Consider the following 19,099-nt stretch of genomic DNA (forward strand, 5'->3'; position numbering starts at 1 on the left):
CCTCATGATCACACATTCTGTGGTCTGAACTTACAACCTTTTGGTTACCAGGCCAGATCTATAACCACTAAATCTCACCACAGTACCTAATCATCGGACAATCAGTCTAAGAAAATGCAATAGTAAAGTTACCTGAATAGGAGGGATTTCAGGCAGGCAGGGCAGGTTTTCAGGGTTGGTGACTGACGGTATGAGCTCTATGGGGCCGACAATTGGACTGGTGGGGCCACGGTGAATATGGGCATTGGCCATGCTGGCACTGGTGGGACTGGTGGGGTTGGCAGCACTAATGTTGTGTAGCGACGCCACAGGGAAGGGGCCAGCATGCCCAGGATTAGAGTGCTATGAGGGGGGAAAAAGGGAAATGTGTTGGAAAATGGCAAAAACGCTTTCATACAGCAGGTATATTTACATATTTCTGATTGTGGAACATGGTGTGTATATGAGTCCTAGGTGAAAATGCAACACAATTTACTGATTTTGTTTTCTCATGCAAAAATGTAGGAAAAAATATGATACCTAGTCTGACAACTGAAAAGAATTTTACACTGCAGTCTCCATTTTAAACACACTACATGATTACAATATGAATAAAAATGTGATAGCAGCTCCAAGAAATAATTACATACTAATGAGAAATACATTTTATATTACTAGCTACTTACTCAAATAATGACACTATAATTAAAAAATTTTTTTTTTTTTATTATATAATAATAATTATATATATATATATATATATTTTTTTTTTTATTACTTTAATAAATAATTTGACATGTTTATTATAGGAAAATGTATATTGTATATTAATATTTATTATTAATATATAATATATTCAAATATAAGAATAATTAATTTAATACAAAAATATAATATAAAAACATACTTAATTTATCAGTTTAATATCAGTCCCACTGTCCCATATAATTGTTATTGTTTCTACCCACAGATAAATCACTATTTAATATGCAGAAATATTTTTTTTTATAACTAAACATTGGTCACAGGCAAAGTTTCCCATCTCAGGACAGAGGATAATATTAAAAACCTGCAATTTTATTTCCTGGCTGTCTCCAGTGATTGACTGTGTTATGTCATGTGATTTACTGAAGCCTGTCACATGCTTTGCTGGTGTCAATAACAGAAATGCTCACTCTCCTTGATTATAATTATTGCTGACACTCGACCAGAACGGATCTAAAAAAGCAGGCTAGATTAAGCAGCTTAAATTTTGCTTTCACTTCTTCTGTTCAAGTAGAAATCAACAACAGTGAAGAAGAAGAGAGTGACGTCTTAGCATTTGGGTTTTTGTCATGTGACCTGCAGGAGTCTCTGCACTGACCTGTCTCTGAAGTTGAGGTTGCATCATGGGATACGGCTGGCCATTTAGTCGGGGTTGCGCCGAGGGCATGCGGTTCTGCGCTGATACCATGCGCATGTGATTAGGTGGATACATGTGGGAGGAGCCATTAACTCCACCCCTCTGGAGGGCCTGCATACTAATGAGCCTCGGAGGCTGAAAAGTGAGAAAGTGGAAGAAATTAAAACCTGGTCCTTACATGAACAAAACATACAATCAGGAATTATAAATGCCGATAATTTCAAAATCAACAAATATAAGAATAAACCAAATATAATTCTGCTCACCAATCAATCATAAGGTTAATTCAAAAACAAATTTTCCTTTCTTGAGAAAGGAAAAATTAAAGAAGAGATGTACTTCATTACCATAGACAATGCTGGTCCACCAGTTAGACCAGAATAAACCAGACATGCATGGAAAGCAGGAAAGATCTAATCTCTAACTAACCGGTTGCTGTATCATCTGTGGTGGACCTCCTTGTCTGGGATGCTGGGACATCTGTGAAGCGATGCGCATTTGCTGCTGAATTTGTTGCTGATGATGTTGTTGTTGTTGTTGTTGTTGTTGTTGCTGCTGCTGCTGCTGCTGTTGGTGTTGGTGTTGGTGTTGGTGCTGGTGCTTCTGAGCGATCGCAGCCTGCTGCATGTGCTGCAACCTCAGCTGGGCCAGGTTGATCTGTCCTGAGTGCTTACCTGGGTGGTTGTGACTGGGAGAGATCTGCTGATTGACCATCATGCTGGGTGGAGGAGCAGTATGTGCCACTTTTTCAATAACAAGATTGCCTGAACGAAAAAGGAGAGCAGGGGTCAATGCATCTTGAAGCATGTAAATGCCTGTTCACACCAAATCTGAATTTGTGTCACTCTCTTAAAAGTTAAAATACTGTAGTATGATATTTTGGACAACATGTTATATGTTTTTATCAAATTAAATTAAAATAAAATAAATAAATAACTGACCACATTATGATTTCAGACTAAATGTTTAATTTCACAAATGATACAATAAAATAAATCTAAATAATATACAATTAAATAAAAAAAATGCCCACAGTGATATATTTTAGACACAATGTGTATTTCAAATTAAAATAACGATAGTATGATGTTTCAGTTTCATTTTAAAATCTGGTTTGCATGTTTGTCACTGAAATTTGGACATGGTTTCTCTGTGTGAAATAAAAACAGGTTTCAGCCACAAGTTAAGTTAAAGTTGAGTCAATACCGAGGTTAACCACATTCTTGGCCCAGAAGGTGGGGTCGCAGAAGAAGCGGACTGCTCCATTATTTTGAGGTACTGGGTCCACACGGGCCTTCATAATGAAACGCAGCTGGTATGTGATCTACAGAGTTAAGGGGAAAAAGCACAAAAAAAAGCAAATGAGGAAAGACACAAAAGGAGAGAAGAGTCTACAATAGCAATGCTTTTTGTCATTTAAGTTGATGTTGATATAGTGTACACATCCTGTGAAAATGAAAGAAGTGGCTTTGTTTAAAATAGACAGAACTGTTATTGTTGGAAGGTGTAATGCCAGTAAAGATTACACGTTTGCAAAAATACCCTAAAAGAAAAGGAAACAGGTGTTTTGTGAGAGAATTAAGCATTTTGGCTGACCAGTCTCTTGCTGTATAGCAGGGCTGTACTGCTTCCATTGCTGATGGCCCAGTTGGTGAAGTTGAGCACATGGATGATCTGCTGGGCCAGGATGCTGATGTCCCTCTGTTGGCTGAGCAGCTTTATACTCCTCTCTTTGGTCACACTCTTTATACGGTAATAGAGGGAATGAAGAGGGAAGAGAAGAATATTAGGAATGACTGAAATGAAACATATTCTGGACATGCTAGTGTCAAACCATAAACGTGAGAGGCTGAGGGACAGGATAATGTGCTCACATGTAAAGTTTCCAGAACCAAAACTTGACCTTTTATACTAAAAGCCCATTCGCACCACACAGACAAATGGCAACCAACACAAACAAATAAGTTGGCTGTTGGATTTAGAATTTTATGAAGAATAACTCATGTTCACACTGGCCCAACTAACAAACACTGATTGAACATGTTCAGTTGCACAATCAACGGCAACAAATGCCAACAGGGGTAACACACTGATTCGACAAAACCCAAGAAACATGTTTGTTGGCGTTTGTCAGTGTGGTGTGAACTGGCCTTAATGCAAAACTAGATAACACGCAACCAGATATAGTCAATTTTAAAATAATATCAGTTTACACAATATTATTTTAGAATTATTTTTAGTATTAAAAAAGTATTTATTTTTTTGAATTAGCTTAAGTTTTAATAATTTTGTTTTGCACTTTTGACATGTTTTTTTTATCTTAAATCATTTCTATTCAGCTTTCATTTGTTTTTATTTCAATTTGTTTTAGTAATTTCACCACATTTCAGTTAGTTGCCTATGCAATCTTTCTAATTTTGGTGTTTTTTTAAAGTTTAAGGTTATCTACTATTTATAGTTTAATTTAATTATCGTGAATATTTTTAATAGTTTTAGTTTCCAAAACCACACTGGTTTACACTTGACTACACAAGTGGTACTATGACGTGCATTTAAATGGACATCCTGTTTCTATGCGTCACATTGCACAGTGCCTTCAGCTACATTTTCCCCATCCATCTAAAACAAAACCTAAAAAGTGACAGCCACCTCATCAAAAGGGGCTTTCGTACTGGAGGAACCTTTTCATAATTCCAAGAACTATTGGTGGAAGTACCCAGATTTTGGCGTGTTCGCACAGCAGGAACTAGGAACGATTTTAGTTCTAGTAACTCTTTTTGGAGGAACTAATTTAGCTCCTACTTCAGAGTAGGGTCTAAACCAGCACTATAGGAACTATCTATGTCTAAGTGTACACTGATTGGCCAAAAGCATGTGAAACACCAGCACTCGCCATTTAAAAAAAAAGCTGTGTAAACACACAGATTATAGTCTATATATTTACTCCAGAAACTAACTCTACAAACAAACAGTGATAGATGGGCCTCTTAACCTTTACGCTAAGGAGAAAATACAATGCAACTTTGAGGGGACCAAGCAAAACATGATTATGTATGCATTTCTGCTCAGCAACACTGGACATCAACCACACGGCATACGCTAATACCTTTTCATATACTGTCTACTTTCTATGTATAACACTTCTATCTAATAACGTATAAGACAGGACTGTTAGACAGATCATAAACTAATGAACACGGAGAATGCGAGCACTGTGTGCTCAGACTCTGGCGTTCCCAGCGCCGTCAAAATAAAGGTCCGCCGCGCCGTCAAAATAATCTAGAATTAACATGCAGCTCCAAAGCATCTGCTGCGAGCATATGTGAGCAGATTTTGCATCTCAATACATGAATCACTTACTGTATGTTAAATATCAGGGCTATGCGGGTATTGCATTTAATGAAAATCATACCCGCAGGTTATAAGGCGAGAAATTCCTGCAAACATTTATTCACTTTAGCATGTAGGTTGTATGAGTAATGAATCCAGACAGATTATAAGATCAAATCACTCATTTTAAAACTTTCTGCAAGACGTAATTTCACGAATAGTGTGTGAGATTCAGCGGTGCCGTGTCTTCTCTCTCTCAAAATGCGCTTAACATCACCACATTGCATATGCACAAGTCAAGCATCAAGCGCACTGCAGGCGGCGATAGACTCTCGCGTTTCGGGAGTATGACAGTTTTGCATAGTCACTCAAGTTTATCATAAGCACGTCTTACCGATTTAAACATTCAAGCAATTTTAAACCATTCAGTACTCGCACACATACATAAAGCTGCATCACAAACAGCTCACGAGTAACAAAACTGAGTTCTTTTTTGCGGATTATAGCGCTTTAACGGTCAAAAACACAAAATTATGTAAAAATTCAGGTATTGAAGTGTATCCTCAAACACAGTTAGTTATGTCTTAAAAAACAGTTGAGAAAGAAATGTTTGCTTTAATTGTAAGGAATCAGGATTAATAGTCTATGTATTTAATTTATACAGGACTAAAAGACTATCCAGTGTTAAAGGGATAATTCACCTCTGGAAAGATGAATGTGTATTTCAAATAGGTAATTTTTCAAGAAATGTGAAATTATTTTTGAATTTGGAGCTTTCTAGACTGAGAAAAGCCAGAAAATGTATTTTTGGCTTATGTGGATGAAAGACAACAACTCCCAGAATGCACTTGCTTCGCTGCCCTAGGAGGCCACTCCCAAGCCACGCCTACCGGTAAGAGAGTGCAGTTGAAAACAAGGCTAGGCTACTAGTGAGACTCCGTGACGAGTCTGCATGGGATTTCGAGATCGCCCAAAATGTCTGGGATTCGGCTTTTGCGTTCTACAGTCGCAATTCATTATGTTTACTGTGGCGAGCAGGACGAGGCTGAGGGCCGCGGGAGAACGACGTGAGGCCAGTGGCGTGATTACTGATGAGCCGGTCTCGTATCTCTCACGGAGGAGCGGGAATTTTCTTAGCAATGTTAAAACGCACATCAACCGATCACTTATTTAGCGTTCATGTAAACACTACATTCAGATTCACCAATCGGAATGAATTCAGTTAGATTGAAACAAAAGGTGTGCATGCATGTAAACAATGAATGGCGACCACAGAAAGCAAAAGCCGAATTCCGGACATTTTGGACGATCTCGACGGCCGGACATGTCCGGGAAAAAGAGGATGGTAACCCCTACTACTCAGCTTTCTCCACAGAACAAGAGCCTGCTAGCATAAAAATTACATAAATCTCTCATCTCAGGGGGATATGAGGGTGGAGAGCATGGTAATTCGAAAATACTACAGGTTTTCTACTGATACAAAGCTTAATGCTAAATCCTGAAGTATCCCTAAAGTTTAAGTATTTCTGTACCTGAATACTAGTGTTAGACCAACCCAAAAAACTCCATTTGTATCTTTATTCTAATGTATTTATTTGTGCTAATTAATTTTTAAATCAAGATTGAAATCAAGCTTCCTTGTGTTGTGTAAACTCTTGAGCAACAAAATTTCCCCATTGTAAAAACACAACTACAATGATCAAGCAAACATTTAGATGAGATAAATGTAATTTATAAAAAAAAGTTTATAAAAAAAATGCCCCTCTCCCCATAAGAATCACCTAAAAGGAAGAATCCTGCATGTTGATATCAAGGGCTTATCTTTTTTTTCAAAGCCATAACAAGCCTAGAGTTTTATTGAAAAGGTTGTTGGGCAGATCTGTCTTTGTAATTTGATCCAGTTCACAAGCACATTATGATGAGATAGCACCAGTTTACACTGCTTATAACATACATGCACATGATTCCTTCTGTCAATGATGCTTGATGGATTATGTCTGCAGAAATAAGCTGTCATAGAACTGGCCACTCAGTTATTTGTTAAGATCATCTCTGCTGTCCGTACCAACATCTTTCAATTGGAATTTCAAACTTGTTTCCTTAGGAAATCAAATAGTTTTTGCTTTATTGATGCCAGTACGCTTACCTCCAGCTGCTGCAGTAGAGATTTGCCCTTCTTGTTGATTTCATTGATGAGAGTAAAGACTGCTATCTTTATCTCATGTTCCACCTTCTTATGCGTCTCTGCAACTTCTTTGATTCTAAAAGGAAAAAAGGGAATAAAAGACATTAAAAAGACCCAGTAGTTCATTGAACAATAATTCAACACAATTCTGCCAAAGTTTCAATCATGTCCAGCTACTTTTCTTTACTGAAAAAACAAGATCAGGAAGACTTGGCAATCAAATTTGAACGTCATCAACTATTAAACCGATGCAACAGAAGTCCTACCTGTTTTGCACCTGAGATGCAGAGAACTCCACAAAGTTCCTCTTCTCTAGCAACTTAGTCATGAATGTCTCAATAATGCCTTTCTGGTTTTGAAAGGCTTCTTCTAGAAACTGGTACCTGCAAAAAAAAAAAACATATGTTCTATTCTGATCTATTCCTTTAATGCCATGTTATTGGTGAAGGTACTTATTCTCTCTTCATTTGATTGTCTTGTTTAAAAACTCTTTCATATATTGCCAGCTGATTTAATACAGTTCATATGAAGATGGTGCATGGTTACTGTAAACAGTGTGGCTGACCTGTGTTCTTTGTGTTCAAGCAGCTGGCAGTCTCTGCAGGTTAAAGTGTCACATGTCTCGCAGAAGAGCTTGAGGGCCTCTTGTTTGTGCACCGGACAGAAGACGGGTCTCTGGCCTGACGTACCAACCGATTCTATAAAACAGAAAAACCATAGTCAAATTCATCTTTTGCTGCTTATTTCCACCCCTGACCCTCTATTCTCTCAAGTCTATGACTGCCATATGTTCTCATATGCGCCTTGCCAAACTCAATCGAAAGAGGGAAACTAAATGGGTTAGCTCTAATGAAAACAGTACAGGCAGAGCAAGCGACTCACTCAAAACTCTGCCTGTTGCCATAGCAACGACTCAGCCTGCTAAACGTGCAAAACAGATGCTCCACACCGTTAGTGAAACATCCAAACTACAAGACCATAAGACCAAAGCATCTTTCAGCATAATGAAAACAATCATATCGCAACTGCCTTGCAAATATAAGCGGTTGATAATGGAAATAAATGAGTCTACAGCACGTACCAGAAGATACTTCCTCTTTTTTGCGTATTTTATGGTCCTTAGTAAATTTGACCCTTTGATGCGCTTCAATGCAGGTTTTACAGAGCCACTCCCCACATTCCATACAGAATCCAATGGCGCTGGCATTATCTTCACAGCTGGTACAAACCTGTTACAGAGCAAATAAAATAACGACATCTTTTCAAATAATGTCTAGAGGACTGAAGTCATTGGCTCACAATCAAAAGTTGATATATGATAGCATGCAAGCTAATAAAGCAAGGTTTAATCTAGGGGTGTGAATACGAATGAATTTGATTCTAAATAAATGTTTGCTCAATTTCATTTGACAAAACGAAGAGCAATGCGATTCAGTAACTTTCTAAAATACATTTATGGGATAACAGCGTTAATTAGGCATTTTAAATCAATTACTCACTAATGCAAAATTATTAGTACTGATGGAAAGATTGTTATACTCTAGTTAAGTCAAAATCACAGAGCTGATACTGACCTGTGTGGAGTTTTCCACTGATGTGCTTGTGGCCTCTGAAGTGTCCTTGACAAAGTAATTGTCCACCATGTCAATTTGTTTGTACTCCTGATGGCACACCGAGCAACGCATGACATTCACTGCAGAAAAACATAATAAAAAAATAAAAAAATGTTAACAAAGCCTGGGAACAAACAGAGGAGTGATACAGGTGATTCATGCATCCATTTATGATTAGCACTCACTTGAAGCCCTGGAGGGCCTGGACAATAACTGACATGACAGGACAATAAAAAAATCAATAAAAAAAAAGACAAAAACACTGAATAACAACTTGGTTCATAATATAAATGAAAACTGTTGGTCCAGCATTACAGTTTTTGTTTGCTGTGCGAGGAGACCAAGATTCTATTCCCCATGTAATACATGTAGATTTTTTTTTTTATAAAGTAAACTATATATAGACTGGAACTACTTGGACTAGTATATTAGTTGACTACAATTACACATCCCTAATTACAACTGAGAAGCACTGGTATTTACAGAACTCACAGGAAAAATTCACGATTTTTTTTTTAAAAGATCAGTAATGGCAATCGGCAGCTTGACTGCCCTGACCAAATTTAAAAATGTGAATGGGTGATTTCTCTCTGCCAAATCGTTGTTTTTACCTATAATAACTCACGCAGCCTAAGATCAAAGATACACACTAATGGAATATATATATACACACACACACAAATTATGCAGCCTAGAACAACTACGTGCAGTCTTAGAACTGGATATCATAAAACTGGAGAATGTCTTCATTTAAATTGCATTATGGGATGGAAAAAAACCTTCCTATAGGGAATGTTGAATTTCTTACTGAGGGTGCATACATAATAAACAAAGTAATAACGGCAAAATCACGGCATTTAAAATCCAAAAAAGGATTCATTAATAATTCATAAGGTTTTATTAACTATAATTGCCATCTCCTGCAATAACAAATAGTCTGCTCTTTGTGTGCATCATGCAGCAGCATTTCACCACAAATAATGATCTATTCATAAAACTAATTTAATTTCATCTTAATTTAATTTGAAAACATATTGAGAAATTGGACATGCCCCTCCCCCACCCATCACATGCAACAACCCCCCCCCCCCCACCTCTTTTCCCTGACAGCCCATCAATCCCCCACAAAGCTACAGCTAGAACTAGTCCAAACCGGTTGGAGCCAGTTTGCACTGGCTCATACTGCTTTCAGCCGGTTTCCCTTAAGCACCCAGCTGCAAACCCCTGCTAATGATTGGCTGCTGAGAGCAGCTGGAGAAACACTGCACTGAAGCACAGTGCAACTCACTGTTGAGTTACTCTGTACTGATATTAACTGGAGCCAGTGATGCATTGCCTGAGGCACATCTATTCTACAACACGTCACATGCAGAGCCCTGTAATGCAATTAAAATTCCTGTATTATTCAAACAGAGGGTTATAAACCACTTTCTTTAATAATTATGATGCAGTTAAATTATGTTTGAAGTCTTACAAAACCCAAGATTGTTACATTTTACAACACAACCGACATTTTAAGATTCAGTCTGGCAAAATTCACAATATTCTCATAAACTAGTTCACACTATCGAAATATTAGCTAACTAAGAGCTGTTAAAGTTAATAAAAATGGTGTTATGTCTACAAAAACGCCAAGAAAAGTGTCTGAAAACAAAGCAAAATAGACCACACGGCTACAGTCAAGCTGAGAATAACAGTTTAACAACTCTAGTTAGACAACAGGCTTGAATACAACAAAGTGCTTCTTGAGATTCAACTAGCAGCACAGAGTGTGTCACAGATACTTTTCTCAGTCATGTTACTCTGATGAGTCACGCTGGTAACCTCCCCCTGAACTTTAATTAAACGTCTACGACAAGCCCAAAACAAACCTGGCAAGTGAACAAACCCTTCAATTACAGATCGCAAAAAGAGGAGGAGTAAACCACCAAATAAGAGTTAAAAATTCTCACAAAACAGCAAATGTCGTAGTTGCTTAATCTTCAGAAAATGCTGATCAGCAACTTTAAATAATTAGTTTATCTATTCTACTTTTCTTATATGAGGAGGACTGCACATTTGGCCTCTCTATAAACATTTGGGAAATGCACAGCTTGAAAATATCACTTGTGTGATTTCTTTAAATAAATAAAAGTATAAAAAAAGCAATGGAAAAAGGGTTGCAAATAACATGATTGTTGCAGAATAAATCGAAAATTACTAACACTCAGTAGTTTACAGAAAAATGCACAAAATTAATTACAGAATTTATTTTGATAATTTTCTATACAATAACTTGAACATGGCTGAATGACTGAGCAAAAACACTGAGATTATTTACTTGTCTTATTTTCGCTTAATTAATAAATACAAATGTTGCTTGGTTTGGTTAATAAATAAAAACAATAAATGCATCAAAAAAAGGAATGTGACATCAAAGTGTACCCTATTCAACAAGCCTAACGATGCAAAAATTAATGTTGTACATTTAAATCACTACACTGAAACCTGGCTTCAATTTTTTATACTTCAATGTCAGTGGAATGAACTTTTCAATCTGATAGCCTGGCAAAATATTCTGCAGTATTATGTGTGCTGATCTAATATGAGATTATTGATCTGGTGGCATTCTGAGAAAAGTGAAGAGATTTAAAGAGAAATGACAGCCTTTGGGCTTGTAAATATGCATCAGTGATCGCTGATATGGGTGAATAACCAGAACCACACAAAACAATTAAAATAGCTTTACAGGCTGCAGCTAATGCTGAATCTAGTTCATATATTATTAACTACAATGCATGGTGCTAACTTATTACAAGAAACATAAGCACAATGAAATTATAATACACTGCACTCAATGCACTGACTCAATGGCAAAGCAAGTGCATTGACCAAAATATTCTCATATCTCCACTGCACCGATAATGAGATTCAAGAGACAGTGAAAACGCTCCAAAAAAACAATGCTAAAACTAAGCATGCATAATTAAAACAAACCAATCACCACAGCAGCGCTTCTAGTCTGGTTTATCAGCAGAAAATGCAGCATTTGGGGATGGCATAGTGTGCATTGTCAAAGAAAACCATTGTGCATGAATGAGTACATGATCTGGGGTCACAAGCCATGACCCCTGCATTATCAATAACTCTGGATGGTTAATCCTAGTTACCTTGTGTTTGACCACCACATTAGTTCACTGGTGGCTCCTACGGCACGAATATAGTGACAGCAGAGCACTGAATCTGATCATCAATACATGGACAATGATGTGTCAAAATATCAGGACTATAGTCTGATAAACTGGATCAGCAAATAATTGCGTTTGTCCACGGAGCATAAAAAAAAGAGCCCATCACTCTGACTGACACCCGTCACATGATTTGACTGAGTGTGCACGAAGCTGCAACATCTATACATTCAATATAACTTTAATCAAAATACAAAATTAGGCGAGGCTTACCGTTTTAAAAGGTTAGTTCATTAGAAAATCCATCATTAGATTGTAAAGACTGGTTAGTGCAGGGTTTTTTAAAATGAGTCACAAAGGATAAACTCAAGTCCATTTTATCAGTTTTTCACAATACGTTGTTTTAAAGCAGCTTTACAGAAAATTATGATGTTGATGTTAGTAATATCTTCATGCCTTACAGTTGCATTTAGCAAATTTGAGCTGGACAATAATATTTTTAGATGATATAAACAATCACAGAGATGAGATTTGCTATATATTATATAGTGCTTTACATGAGTATACTGTATGTACGTGAATAGAGTTGGATATACTTGTATATGTATGTACTTGTGTATGTAGGCTATGTAGAAAGAGAGAGCGAGAGAAACAAAATAAACAATGATGCAATTGCGATTTGATATGTAGTATAAATAAACAAACATCTAACAGTATAGTACTGTAGAGAGCAGAATTTTTTTTTAAATAAAAATGTAATAGAAAATAAATATTATGTATCATGTTAATTTTTACACCGTATATTTGTTTTTTGCACATAAAAGTATATAAATGCCTTTTAAATGTTAGGACAGGAGTCTCTTGCACATATTTGGGGGTATCTGGCAATCAAAAAAATAATCTATAGGCACATAGAGAAACCGCAGCTGATATTTAACTAACGGAGTCGTACTTAACAGAGTAAATAAGTTCTGACAGTTACTCGTGTATTAAAACACTACAATCAGTCGGTATAACCGCATGAGTTAAACACCAAACACAAGCTGATGATCGCACATGTCATCATGTGTAAACAGTTAAGCAATGGATGGTTTCTGGATTGTTGGGGAGAACTGAAAAAGCTCACTTCCCTTTTCCTAACTTACCAATACGAGTGTCCTGTCCATGGGGCCCTTGCACCGGGACGGTGATCTTCCGTTCGGGCTGCGGGATGCACTTGAGGCAGAAGGAGTGCAGGCAGGGTAGGAGTTTGGGTTCACAGTCACGGTTCTGGAGGCTCTGTTTACACACAGCACACGTATCCAGTAGGTTTAGCGGGGCGGCAGGGGTTGAAGAGGAGGAGGATGATGCTGCTGCTGCTGCTGGAGGAGGCGACATCTCGTTAATGAGAGCGGGTGATGGACCAGCAGCGGTGCTGTCCGTGGAGGACGACGACGGCGGAGGCGGAGGTGGCGGTGGCGGTTCAGTGCTCTCGGCATTTGGTGTCCCGTCTGTAACGTTAGCTCCGCCGTCGCTGGATGTCGTCAGCGCTTCGGGAACGTTCTCTTGAGACTTGAGCTCGTCTGTTCCTTCTTTCGGTTCTGTGTCGATTAAAATTACACTGTCGGGGTCCTTTGCTCCACCATCTCCGTTATCTTCTGTTCCCGAAGCCTCTACCTCCATATTTGCGGAGCTCTCCGTACAATCTTGGCCTTTGTTGTCCGCCATCTTTGCTCCTCTTTGAACCGCCTGACGTTCAACGCGCTCAGAAAATCCGATGAGTTTGACGTCATGCCGTCGCTCTCATGTTCGTCACAGAGAATAAGCAATTAGACAAAGTATCCATTAATGAAAGAATATTATAGATTAATTTTATATACATACATTTACATTGTAAATACAATACAATCTTTTTTATTTTTAAAATAGAAAACAAATGTTTTTATAAATGTCGTTATAAATCCATATTCTGTGCCTGTATTTTTATTCTGTATTAATCATGGTTAGCCTACTTAAAATATTTTAATAAATTAATTTCTCTTTCTCTGTTCTCTTTCGAAAGTGAGCTGTTTGTGGGCGATTAATTGCGTCTTTCACTATGTTTGTACGTTTTAAAGCTGCACTCAGTCGTTAAAAAGTGTTTCACATAAATAATTAAATAGTACTTTTGAGAAATGTATATTTATTTTATTTACCCGATCATTCAGAGGAGAAGTTGCATCTGTAACCGAATAAACGCTCTTCTATATTTACATGGTGCGGGTCGCCTCATGGGGGCAGATCATAGGCAGATATTTTGAGATCACGTGATCACGTATTTTGCAGATTAAAAAAAAAATAAGTGTACGGAAAATTATAAACTATCTGCTAACTATTTTTTTATTTAAAGCTCATTAAATGCATACATTTCCATGCTAAATAATAAATCACAAGTCACAGACAAACGCATACAGTAGAATCCATACTTTGTCTTCTTAAAGGGACAGTTCACCCAAAAAAATTAAATTCTGTCATTTACTCACCCCCGAGAATGTCGGTGATCAAACAGTTGATAGCCCCCACTGACTTCCATAGTCTTTTCCCTCCATTCTATGATTACCCATATTCTTCAAAATATCTTCTTTTGTGTTCAGCAGAAGTATTTCATACAGGTTTAAAAATAAGGGTGAGTAAATGACAGATTTTCATTTTTGGGTGAAATATCACTTTAATAGGCTACATTAGAATTGAAAGTTTAATTTGATGTAACTTTATTTAGCAGCCCCCAGCTTTGCTCAGGAGCTAGTCAAGTTAAAGTTTTGTAGATTCTGAAGAAACATTGGAATATAAAAATATTATTGTCCCAAAGCGTGATGGTGGAGTAGTTAGTAACCAACCAAGTTGCATTCTAATCACTTTAGACTCCAAAGTTCAGAGTAAATTATTTTTTCATGCCAAGCCAATAAGCTGTGTGCAGTATTTTGGGAAAAGATCAAAGAAAAAACACCCAATTAAGCAAGACATTACAAATACCTCAAGACCCACAAACAGACCACTAATTGCAAGTAAACAAACTTGCAATGTAAATGTAAAAATAAAATAAAAAGTTTACAACAAAGTTACTTTGAACAAATTGAAATAACTCAAAACAAAAGTTAAATGTTCTAGGTAAAGCAAAAGATAAGCCAAACTTCACCAAATTAAAAAAATTTTTTTAACTATACTACATTGTCCAATACAGGTCCCTACAACTACTTTTACAGTCTGTTCGAATGACATGAAACAGGAATGAAAAGACAAATCAAGACCAAATGTGTGCCGTTTAGCCCAAGGAGTTTTGTTGACTGAGAAAATGAACAATCCAAGGCCTTATTTCAGCATTTTATTGAGTATTTAAAAAAAGATATTACAAATAGAGTAGAACATGACAACTAAATGTCCGTCAGGTAGTCATACATAAGACAAAACAAAAAAAAGATTATAAATGACAATACAGCCACATGAGCATTGCAAAACTATTTTTATGTATATAGTGAACACAAATGTGAGTTACCCATCTCTAGAGTTGAAATTTATTTCTTTTTTGCTTTTGGTACAAAATCATGAACTACACACCAGCAGAGCCTGTTTGCACCACAACACTATTGCTCATTTGTGTTTTATAAAGACTATTTCCCCTGTTCATCAGGAAAACAGAACAAAGTGATCATTAAAAAACACAATGTCACACTTTGGTGATCATTTGCTTTAGCAAAGTCGGCACAGTTTCAAGATGCTGTTAAACTGTTTTCATCTTTTAAAAGTCCTGTCGAATATTCTCTTTGTTCTCATCGCCCTGTTGCTGTTTCATCTGTGCCACTTCATTCTCCAGCTGAACGATGGCTCGCTCAATCTCATAGTTCTTACTAACGAGGGACACCCAGCTGCAGAAATACAAGCAGAAACGTCAACTAAATGCATTTAGATTTGCTCATAAAATATTTTGTAACATAAATGAAGTACTGACTTTGACTCAAGTTCTCGCAGTTTTGCTCCTCCAGCCAGCTGGTCATTTTTCCGCTGCCAGTTCAGATCCTGTATCTGCTTTCTGGAATGAGAACAGAAGCAGATTGGGGGGAAAATTACTATAAACCTGTTAATGGGCAACAGCTTAATATTAAGGCCCTGTTTACACCTGGTATTAAGATGCATTTTGGTCGATCGGATCACAAGTAGACACACATTCCCATTTACACCTAGTATTTTAATCCGTCTCTGTTGTCCACTTACAACCACTTCAGTCCTGATTTCTTCAAGGGGAGGGTCTATGGCCAGGTAAATGTATTGGCTTTTCCAGATCTTTCGATCTAATTGACAAAATAAGCTTGTGCAATTTACATGTTCTGAAAGCCAAGCTGTATTTAGCGTTGTCCACTTGTGATCTGATCGACCAAAACGCATCTTAATACCAGGTGTAAATAGGGCCTACGATTAATTAAAAAAGCTAATTAAATAGTTTGTGCACAAACACAATACACAACATCCATATGTAAAGTAAATTGTCTTGACCTACAACTTACCTAACCTTCTGCAGTTCCTTTTGTGCATTTTCAATCATTAAGGCCAAGTTACTGTTTCAAAGAGAGAACAAACAATTACGATCGACATTAAATCCAGCAAATGCACAAATAAACCTCACAATTGCTTTCAGTTTCTAATAATAAATCACACCCGAAAATAATTAAATAGCTTTTTTAATTAAACTCTAGAACCTGCAAATGGTATTCAAAACTGACTTTAACCCCAACAATATAACACAGATGTATAGTAGTGGCCAAAAGTGATGTCCAACCTTGGAAAATTTACATCTTCACCCTTTATTCAAATATTATTCAAAATTTGTTAAAGATTTTGTAAGCATATTGCGAAGTTATATTTGGAATCAATTGTGTTATTTGTGATAACTCAATGAAACATGTCAAACTGTGCAGACTGCAGAACTTTTTGACAGGTCGTCAAACAAAGAATTTATCATATTCCCTCACAGATTTCTGATAAAGAGTTCACATCATGAATAGACTGACTCAGTGCTCTCTACTTACTCGTTAGACACCTTCCATGCATTAGTTCCATACTGGGCCATGAGGTCAAGGTTCTCAATGCGCACTGCCTGGTGCTCCAGCTGGGCCATGGAGTTGTTGACACTCTCCTGCCATGCCGTGATGTCATTCTTCTGCCCAGACGATGGAGCAGGAAGCTCATATCTAGGAAAGACAAATCACAAGCATGTAAGATATAACAGCAAGCACCATACTTTTTAAAGAATATTTGGATGAGCTCTTTACTGTATGGGAACTCGAAACTATCTGCACTGCACTTGTATGCTGTCAACAATGAAGCTAGTTCCATTATTTACATGTGTGCAATAGATCACAATAGCAGGGTAATGTATAGTGTAATATTTCACTAGGAAATTGGCTATCAACAATAGCCTTTTATAATGAAACTGTTGGGGTAAAAAAATAATGACTTCCAGATCTGTAACAATCTTTCAATATTACTGCAGTTTCTCCTCCCAAAAAGTTCATAAAGAGATCATAAAACTAATTCATATGAATTTAGTAGTTTCATCCATATTTTCTGAAGAGACTCAATCGCTTTAAATGATGAACAGATTTAATTTAGCCTTTAATCCACATACATTGATCAGCAAACATATACAGGAGCTCAACCGAACATGCTAGATGCGCAAGAACAAACCTCTTGCGGAAGCTCAAACGTGCTGTGTAACACGAGAATGAACCTCAGTGGTTCTTGCAGAAGCTCAAACGTGCTGTGTAACACGAGAATGAACCTCATTGGGTCTTGCTGAAGCTCAAACGTGCTGCGTAACACGAGAATGAACCTCATTGGGTCTTGCTGAAGCTCAAACGTGCTGCGTAACACGAGAATGAACCTCATTGGTTCTTGCAGAAGCTCAAACGTGCTGTGTAACACGAGAATGAACCTCATTGGTTCTTGCAGAAGCTCAAACGTGCTGTGTAACACAAGAATGAACCTCATTGGTTCTTGCAGAAGCTCAAACGTGCTGCGTAACACGAGAATGAACCTCATTGGGTCTTGCTGAAGCTCAAACGTGCTGTGTAACACGAGAATGAACCTCATTGGTTCTTACTGAAGCTCAAACGTGCTGCGTAACACGAGAATGAACCTCATTGGTTCTTGCAGAAGCTCAAACGTGCTGCGTAACACGAGAATGAACCTCATTGGTTCTTACTGAAGCTCAAACGTGCTGCGTAACACGAGAATGAACCTCATTGGTTCTCGTACGTCAAGTGAACATGCGTGAGCTTCCGTTTACCAGATCTGTGATGTGTCTGTTGATTGTTGTTTATATGTGAATAAAAGCCTAAATTCAATTTGTTCATCATATAAAGCAATCGTGTATCTTCATAAAATTTTGGACTAAACTGCTCAAATCGTATGGATCGCTATGAACTTTTTAAAACGTCAAATTGGTAGTTGCGTAGCTGTCGACGAAGGGACAAAAATCTCCCAGATTTCATCAAAAAGATTTCCATTTGTGTTCCGAAGATGAACAAAAGTTTTACGGGTTTGGAACGACATGAGGGCGAGACATTTTTTTGGGGGTGAACTATCGCTTTAAGAAGGACACAAAGACAACAGTTCACGACCTGAAACAGAAGTTTTGCTCAGTAAACTTACCTCTTCATACTGAGCAGCTCCATGGGTTGACGAGCAGCCAGTCTTTCAAACTCATTCCTTATGATCTCCGTCTAATGAGAACAACACAACACTAAAATTATGGTGTTAACATGTAGATTATGGCAAAATAGAAGCAGAAAGGTTTTTTTTCTTGTACCTCAAAGGCAGAGAAATCTGGTGTGGGCAGGTAACTCAAATAGTTCTTGGTTGGTCTGTATCGTCTTGTCTCTTCTTCCACCAAAGCAGCTGCCTGAAATTGATCAAAACCGATTAATATCCCCCATAATAAAGATAAATGTAATTCTATAACCAGAAAAATAGAAGGTTAAACAGCCAAACTGTCTCATTTAAATACCAAAGGTAACGTTAGTTATAGACGCAGCCGTTAGCTATCTGCCTTGCGCCAGCAGGTCAAATACTTATTTATCGTCGTTTTAAATAGACAGAACGAACATGAGTAAATATTCAGTATACTTACGGCTTCTCTGACCCCTGGAGCATCATAACCCTGGTCGAAATACGGCAGAGCATCAACAAAAACATCACCAGCGACTGAAGCCGGTCCAGCCATCCTTTCCTTTACAAACACACGCTTCGCGCTCTGCTTCTGTTATGAATGGATGGATGGAATGACTTCTGAACATCAGCGCCCCGTTGTGTACCGGAGGATATACTTCGGAAGTTTGACGCAACTGCAATGTGTTTTTATTATTTTATGTTTAACCCATTCATGCAATAATTATGACAACCTTAGTCAGGA

The 19,099-nt window shown here is 37.5% G+C and overlaps 2 protein-coding genes across 4 annotated transcripts in view; both read right to left on the reverse strand.

Annotated features, from left to right (window-relative positions):
* trim33 (tripartite motif containing 33) overlaps positions 1 to 13,504 on the reverse strand; it is a 22,574-nt gene extending 9,070 nt beyond the window's left edge. Inside the window, exons 1-11 of one of the 3 annotated variants that reach the window (XM_082189138.1) lie at positions 12,822 to 13,504; positions 8,471 to 8,589; positions 7,978 to 8,125; positions 7,462 to 7,594; positions 7,163 to 7,279; positions 6,858 to 6,972; positions 2,978 to 3,124; positions 2,588 to 2,705; positions 1,811 to 2,145; positions 1,343 to 1,516; positions 133 to 342 (exon numbers count right to left, since the gene is read on the reverse strand). In XM_082189138.1, the coding sequence (XP_082045264.1) occupies positions 133 to 342; positions 1,343 to 1,516; positions 1,811 to 2,145; positions 2,588 to 2,705; positions 2,978 to 3,124; positions 6,858 to 6,972; positions 7,163 to 7,279; positions 7,462 to 7,594; positions 7,978 to 8,125; positions 8,471 to 8,589; positions 12,822 to 13,383 (2,178 nt within the window). In that variant the 5' untranslated portion in view covers positions 13,384 to 13,504. The remainder of the gene's footprint in view (positions 1 to 132; positions 343 to 1,342; positions 1,517 to 1,810; positions 2,146 to 2,587; positions 2,706 to 2,977; positions 3,125 to 6,857; positions 6,973 to 7,162; positions 7,280 to 7,461; positions 7,595 to 7,977; positions 8,126 to 8,470; positions 8,590 to 12,821) is intronic. The other 2 variants (XM_082189137.1, XM_082189136.1) reach the window with 2 other exon arrangements.
* Positions 13,505 to 15,002: 1,498 nt separating this feature from the next.
* On the reverse strand, positions 15,003 to 18,974 carry bcas2 (BCAS2 pre-mRNA processing factor). The gene is made up of 7 exons (XM_082189184.1): positions 18,818 to 18,974; positions 18,497 to 18,589; positions 18,340 to 18,410; positions 16,716 to 16,877; positions 16,194 to 16,244; positions 15,641 to 15,721; positions 15,003 to 15,557 (listed from the first exon to the last, which is right to left on the reverse strand). The coding sequence occupies exons 1-7, from the start codon at positions 18,908 to 18,910 to the stop codon at positions 15,431 to 15,433; spliced, it is 678 nt and encodes a 225-aa protein (XP_082045310.1). The 5' UTR covers positions 18,911 to 18,974; the 3' UTR covers positions 15,003 to 15,430.
* Positions 18,975 to 19,099: the final 125 nt, after the last annotated feature.

This window comes from Leuciscus leuciscus (assembly GCF_965113295.1).
Source record: "Leuciscus leuciscus genome assembly, chromosome: 13".
Classification (NCBI taxonomy): Eukaryota; Metazoa; Chordata; class Actinopteri; order Cypriniformes; family Leuciscidae; genus Leuciscus; species Leuciscus leuciscus.

Bases quoted from the DNA above. Each gene is read 5' to 3' on its own strand.
- bcas2 (XM_082189184.1), bottom strand. From the start codon at position 18,910: ATGGCTGGACCGGCTTCAGTCGCTGGTGATGTTTTTGTTGATGCTCTG. The intron at 18,411-18,496 runs GTACAAGAAAAA...TGTTCTCATTAG, and splicing joins CAGATTTCTCTGCCTTTGAG to ACGGAGATCATAAGGAATGA. The intron at 15,722-16,193 runs GTAAGTTGTAGG...TTCTCATTCCAG, and splicing joins AAGGAACTGCAGAAGGTTAG to AAAGCAGATACAGGATCTGA.